At 46.8% G+C, this 7,486-nt stretch overlaps 1 protein-coding gene across 1 annotated transcript; it reads left to right on the top strand.

The window, feature by feature from the left end:
* Positions 1–1,193: 1,193 nt before the first annotated feature.
* On the top strand, positions 1,194–5,284 carry LOC120112395 (receptor-like protein kinase HSL1). Its single transcript, XM_039131679.1, has 2 exons — positions 1,194–3,926; positions 4,243–5,284. Exons 1-2 carry the CDS (start codon positions 1,301–1,303, stop codon positions 4,578–4,580), a joined length of 2,964 nt encoding a protein of 987 aa, XP_038987607.1. The 5' UTR covers positions 1,194–1,300; the 3' UTR covers positions 4,581–5,284.
* The last annotated feature ends 2,202 nt before the right edge of the window (positions 5,285–7,486 follow it).

The raw sequence follows: 7,486 nt of genomic DNA on the forward strand, positions 1-7,486 counted from the left end.
GAAGATATATCATATCAAAATTTGCAAATTTTTAGTGATGATAAACTTTGTCATAATATTGTAAGAATTGTCACAAAAAAATTTCTCCATATGGAAAAAATTGGCGCTTAATATTTGGTGACACTATTATTTTTCTTATGAAAGCAATCATAGATTATTTTTATTTTTTATAAATAAAATAAGAATATATGAGAAAAAATCCAAGCCACTAAAAGCAAAAATATTTAGTGACTAAGATATTTCACCACAAAATTAAATTTTGTCACGATATAGTAAAGGTCGTCAAAAAAAAATTCCTCCATATGGCAGAAATTGGTGTCAGAAATTAGGTAAGGTAATTTTCCAACAAAAATAATTTTCATCATGAAAAAAATACTAAGTAAAAGTTAATTTCCATCAGCAAAGTTATACTTTTATTGGCAAAATTTCTTTTATCATCATTTTTTTTTTATCACTAATATCTCTTTTGTTGTAGTGTTTGGCTTTGCAAGGCAAAACAGTCATCGGATGATTCTAAGTCTCGCACAACCTACAATGGGATGACAACTGGTCGACTAACATTTAACGTGGTGATATACCTCTATGGATGACCATTCATACGTTGGTTTTAGAATTCCATGTTGATGCAGCCACATAACAGTGCTACCCATTGTTCGAAGAGACGCCAACAGGTGCGATGGCACAAACAGAATATAAACTTTATACTGGATGGTGTGCGCATTGTCTCATCACGCACGTGACATGGCCGGCCGAGACAAGCCAAACAAGCCTATGCGTACATGTGTGGTCGTCATCCTATCATCCCCAAAGTCCAACTAAACTTGAGACAACTGTATATCAATAAATACAAATGAACTTACATTAATTTTAATAGCCAATACATAATTTTTAAAAATAGTTTTCTTTAACAAATGGAACTTTTTATAAAAAAATAAATTAATTGTATTAAAAATTTTAACTTTTTTAGAAAGAAATTTAAAATTAATAAATGGCTGGTACGTTTGCACACTCTCCACACGGTATGGGTGGACCCCACTAATAAATGTATATGGATGGTAGCCGGGATTCATAAGATATCTTCAAATTGATGAGCAATAAATAAGTCGGCCCAGACCGCAGCCTGATCCGTTTTTTAAAAAAATGTATCTAATGCGGACAACACGGCACTTCATATATCAGGTCAAGTAACCTTTCAAGCTAACGTATCGGAGAAATTATCCAGCAGACCGCCATTTTCCATCTCTATCGCTCTCTCCTAGAACCCCAAAGGAAAGCGACGCCATGCTACGGTCTTTGAAGAATGCCCATGCCGCTATTGCCGTCCACAAAAGCTCGCGAACTCAGCCCCTATTGGTGTTCTCAGCCCAAGCCCCCAAAGTTAATGGCGGCAGAAGCCATCTCTTCTTCTCTCCTTTTGCTTATCATCTTCTCCTTCGCTTCGCTAGCCGCATCCCAAACGACAACAGAGGATGGAGAGAGGCAAATTCTCCTCCGAATCAGGGAGGATTGGGGAAAGCCCTCGCTTCTCAGCGCTTGGAACGACTCCAACTCCACCAACCACTGCAACTGGACCGGAATCGGATGCTCCGCCCATGGCTCTGTCACCAATATCACACTCTTCAACCGAAACATCAGCCAACCGATCCCCGCCACCATCTGCAAGCTGAGAAGTCTCTCCTTTCTCGACCTCCGTTACAACTACATCACCACCTCCTTTCCGACGTCCCTCTACAACTGCTCTAACCTCTTGCACCTCGACCTATCCTGGAACCACTTCGTCGGTGTGATCCCCTCCGATATCTACCGTCTCTCTCCCCGACTCACTGACCTCATCCTCTCAGGCAATAACTTCACCGGAGACATTCCCCCCTCCATCGGCCGGCTCCAGGCCATCAAGAATCTTTCTCTCGATGACAACCACTTCAATGTGTCCTTCCCAGCTGAGCTCGGCAACCTCTCAAACCTCCAAACCCTCTGGCTTGCATATAATCCCTTCGCTCCGGCAACGATCCCCTCAACTTTCCGCAATTTGACACAGCTGAGCTCCCTGTGGATGGCCTCCACCAATTTGAAGGGCGAGATCCCTGAATTCATCTGGAGTCTAAAGAAGCTGCAGGACCTTGTTTTATCTGCAAACGATCTAACTGGAGAGATCAACATCGACGGACCAATTGGCGCCTTGGGGCTAGAAGTGATCGACGTCTCGATGAATCAATTAAGTGGATCCATCCCGGAGGAATTCGGCAAGCTTCAGAACCTCTCGTTGCTTTATATGTACGGCAACCGGCTTTCCGGCGAGATTCCAGCGAGCATCGGCCTGCTCCCGGCGCTGGCCTTTCTCTCGTTCTCCCACAACAGCCTGACCGGGGTTCTACCACCAAATTTGGGGAAATATTCCCCGCTGCGGTTCCTTTGGGTCCAGGATAACATGATCTCCGGCTCGCTGCCAGAGTATATCTGCGCCAGTGGATCTCTGACCTTGATCGACGTTTCTAAGAACAACCTCACCGGCAACGTGCCGGCGTCTCTGGATAACTGCTTCACCCTGACCTACATCTATATCCAAAGCAATAGATTCTCGGGCGACTTCCCCGGCAAGATCTGGTCGGCGGTGAACCTCACGGAGGTGATCATGAACGATAACGCTCTCTCCGGCACCTTACCGGCCAAATTGCCATCAAAACTTACATGGCTGGAGATCCAAAACAACCAATTCTCCGGCAACATTCCGTCAACCGCCGAAAGTCTGCAGGGCCTTTTAGCGAGCAACAACTTATTATCTGGCGATATTCGAGCTGTATCGACCGGAGTCTCCAAACTTTTAATGCTACGTCTCGGAGGGAACCTGATCTCTGGCCATATCCCACCGGGGATATCAGAGCTGAAATTTTTGAGTGTTCTCAATCTCAGCAGCAACCATCTTGTCGGCGAGATCCCTGCAGCAATTGGGTCCTTATGGAAACTCACCTCCCTCGATCTATCGATTAACCAACTGTCCGACTCAATTCCGCCAGAGATCGGAGGCCTCCACCTCAACACGTTCAACCTCTCATCCAACCGGCTCTCCGGCGAGATCCCGATCTCACTACAAAAGGTAGCCTACAAGCGAAGCTTCCTCTCGAACCCCAGCCTCTGCGCTTCCAGTGATCTCTTTAACGTCCCCGTCTGCAAACATGGTTTGCCATGGAAGCTACGTATAATCCTCATCGTTCTCGCTTCACTCGTCTCCTTGATGGCAACCGTCTTCACCGTCTTCAAACGAAGAGACCGTCATGGAAAAAGCAATGTCAGAGATTTACCCACGTGGAAGATGATGTCTTTCTATCCGTTGGATTTTATAGAGTCCACCATCCTGAGTGGGCTCACGGAAGACAACCTTATCGGGAGTGGCGGGGGCGGGAAAGTATATCGGATTGTGCTGGAGGACCACGTTGCACAGATCGTGGCCGTTAAAAAGATCTGGAACACCAGGAAGCTTGATTCCCTGCTGGAGAAGGAGTTCCAAGCTGAGGTCCAAATTCTAGGCTCCATCAGGCATGCGAATATTGTTAAACTACTCTGCTGCCTCTGGAGCATCGACACGAAGCTGCTAGTATACGAGTACATGGAGAACGGGAGCCTGGAGCTGTGGCTTCACAAGAAGTGGAGGGTGGGGGAGCAAACCAAAGAGATGAACTCTGATCACATGCCTTTAGATTGGTCGACCAGGTTGCGGATTGCTGTTGATGTGGCACGAGGGTTATGCTACATGCACCATGGTTGCTCCCCACCGATCGTGCACCGAGATGTGAAGTCCAGTAACATATTATTAGACTCGGAATTTAGAGCCAAGATCGCCGATTTTGGTCTGGCTCGAATGCTCGTCAAGCCTGGAGAGCCCAATACGGTGTCGGCTGTGGCGGGGACATTCGGCTACATGGCTCCAGGTGAGTCATTTTGGCATTTGTTCATATTTTTAATATAAGATACAATCAAGGTAGTATTCTTATGAATATTAATCAGGTTATTATTCAGATCTCCTTTGAGTTAGGAGAGAGTTAGCAATTAACTACTTCAATTTAGAGGACATGTCTTGGCTAGCGAAGCTGAAACACCAACGTCCAGGTGCTGCTACAGTGGCCGCACCTAGACCTCACACTTGCATGCACTTCAATTGTATCTATCGCTTCCCAATAAATACTTTATTTTGTTGCTTTAGTACAATATTACTGTATATTTGATGTGTTATTACTTGATTTCCAGAATGCGCATACTCGAGAAAAGTAAATGAGATAATGGATGTGTACAGCTTTGGAGTGATTCTTTTGGAACTAACCACCGGAAGGAAAGCAAGGGATGGTGGAGAGTATGATAATCTAGCAGGATGGGCTTGGCGCTGCTTACAGGAGGATAATAACAAGGTGATTGATGCTATAGATCAGGATATCAAGGAACCGATAAATATAAAGGAGATTGCACTTGTCTTTAAATTAGGAGTCATGTGCACTAGCCCATTACCTTCTTCAAGACCTACAATGAAGGATGTACTACAAATCTTATTACGATGTCAACAAGCTTCTGCAAATGTTACCATGGTGTGAATGAAAAGATGGTATTGGAGAGCTTCTACTGCGACAGCTGGTTGCGAGCATATCATCTTGATCAACCGCAGGCTATCGTACCCATGAACAGCTGTTGAGGACCCACGCAAGCAACACCAAGGAAGCGCCAAGCCAAGGCAGGATCGTGTGCCAACTGAAGGGCAAAGTGGCCCCGCCAACCAAAAAGGACATCAGGACGTAAAAAGGCCAACAGAGGGTCAAGCCAAGGTCAGTCACTTTGCCGGGAAAAGCCTTGGCCAAGCCCCTTCATTTGGCCAAGCACGCCCATGGTCGGCCGAGACCATGCCCGGGTCGCACGCACCGCGCCCATGCATGCCAAGCCTCGGCCGAGTGCGCCAAACCTCGGCCAAGCCAACTGCGCGCCCATGCGTGCCCAAGCCTCGGCCGAGCATGCCCAACCATGGCCAAGCCCACCGCATGCGCAGTCCCGCCAAAGCCATGCCGCAGCCAGGACCAGCCGTGGTCAGCCAGCATGCTACAGTGCGGCGAGGTTCGGCTGCAAGAACTTTGCCAGCTACAGTGACCACGCCTGCTACAGTGCGGCGAGGTTCTTGGGCAAGAACCTCGCCAGCTACAGTGACCGCGCAGAGCCAGCACGCAAGCCAGACTGCTACAGTGCGGCGAGGTTCGGCTGGCCGAACCTCGCCTGCTACAGTGCCCGCGCGCACAGTGCCAGCACGCCCAGGCCCGCGCTCGCCCAGCCCTGCGCACAGCAGCGCCCGCACGCCCAGGCCCGCGTGCGCCCAGCCCCGCGCGCGCCCGGCCCCGTGCGCAGCAGCGCCCGCGCGCCCGCGCGCGCCCGCGCGCACGGCAGCGCGCCCGGCCAAGCGCCCGCGCCCGCCCGCGCGCCCGCGCCCGCCCGCCTGCCGAGCGCCCAGCCCCAGTCCCAGTCAGACTGGGACTCTGCCAGCCGGGACGCGCGACCCGGCCAACCGGGACACGCGTCCCATGCGCCCGACCTGCGCGCCCCGTCCCAGTCCCTCCCGGACTGGGACTCTGCCAGCCCCAACCGGGACACGCGTCCCGTGCGTCCGGTCAGCGAGTCCCGTGCGATCTCGGCCCTCCATTGTCCACTCTTCAACGGCCAAGGATCAAACCCAACCAACTGCGGGAGGACCTCTTCTTGGGTGATTTTGAGCCATAGATCTCATGTCAATCAACGGTGGAAAGGCCTTGGATCCATGAGATGACAATATGCCAAGTTTTATCAAAAGAAGGTTACTTAGTTTTGTCTAAGGCTTAGCCTATAAATAAGATTGTGAGGGGCCATTATAGGGCATCCAATGATCAATGAGTTGAGTCTTGTTTCTCTTGTGAGAGAGTCGGCCGTAAGGCTTGGGCTATTGGGGGGTTAGGCCTTCAATAGATTTCGGTCCTTAGATCTTTTGTTCTAGGACTTGGGCTAGTGGTTGATAAATCAATCTCCACTAGATTGGGCTAGGAAGAGATCTCTTCAATCTCTTTCTAGATTTCTTTTGCTTTCTTTATTATTGTTCTTCGTTGTTCTTCGTTGTTCAAGTTAGTGGAATATAAATCAAGTTTGCTTTCATTGATTGATCTCTTTTATTGAGTTATTCCACCGGCGTTACCTACAATCGGTCCATCATCAACATACTTTGGAGGCGCACGCGAGGAGCGCAAGGAAAAAGGGCTTGGTGAGGGGCTTTGGACCGTGAGCCCCCATCAACAGCTCTTGCGCGCGCGCACACACATAGATATATATATATATATATATATATATATATATATATATATATATATATATATATATATATATATATATATATATATATAGTGACATGGCAACGTGTGATGGAAGCATGTTATAAGCACACTATTCTCCATACCAATTATGTCCCCTAATAAAATAGGGTTATTTATATTTGACTTCTCTCATCAGACTAGTATAATTTCAATTCTCTGATTTTGGGATCATTGATGGTGCATGTTTTGCATCAAAGAGGGCCGAGCATGATCATATGGATGACACATTGATGGCACAATAGGGAATAGCCATCCATTTTCAAGATAGGCGATGTATTGTCTATCCAAACATGCATGACATTTTACAGTGCAAAATACACACCATAGAAAATTCCTGCTCAAAATGGAGGAGGTATTTAGGTGGGAGGAAAAGTGTACGTATGATGCTACAGTATCCTGATAGGGTGATTATGGTTGTTAAAAGGATCCGGAGCTGCTTGCATCTAGAGCTCACACCACACTTATTCATGCACTTCAAGTGTTCTACGTTTTCAAAAATTTGATGAGAAATGTGTTTCCGTTTTTTGTTTTTCTTTCTTTAGGCGAAGTGATTGCGGGGTTGAACTCAACTAAATTTTATTCAACGTTTGTGCTTCATGTTTTTATCACTCTAGTTTAGTACATTACTTGGTAGCATTCGTGTATGTTTTTGTACCGCTACTTGGTCTGCGTGATGAGCTTAAGAAAACTAAATGAGAAAATGGACTTGTACAGCTATGAATCACCATCAGGAGGAAAGCAAATGTTGGAGAGCACGCTAATATGGCAGAATGGGCTTGGCGCTACGTACAAGAGACCTTAGATAACAAATCCAACGATCCAACATATATACTTGAAGATATTGTGAAATGCTAGGCATATCTAGAATTCCTTATAAAACTTTGTTAGGAATTGGTCAACTATATTGTGAAAACTGTATCTTATGATTAACTAGGTTCACCCTAATTCAGCCAATTGGTATGAATTTGAAGCAGTAGGAAAGCCCACAAAAGGCTTTCTGTCAAACCAATGGCACATTGCATGATGACAACAATAACAATTAGCAAATTACAATGGACAAATGTCACTGAAAAAGCAAACAACATGCGACGGCGCATCCTACCTAAAAGACAATGTCAAAC

This window comes from Phoenix dactylifera, chromosome 11, assembly GCF_009389715.1.
Source record: "Phoenix dactylifera cultivar Barhee BC4 chromosome 11, palm_55x_up_171113_PBpolish2nd_filt_p, whole genome shotgun sequence".
NCBI classification, from domain to species: Eukaryota; Viridiplantae; Streptophyta; class Magnoliopsida; order Arecales; family Arecaceae; genus Phoenix; species Phoenix dactylifera.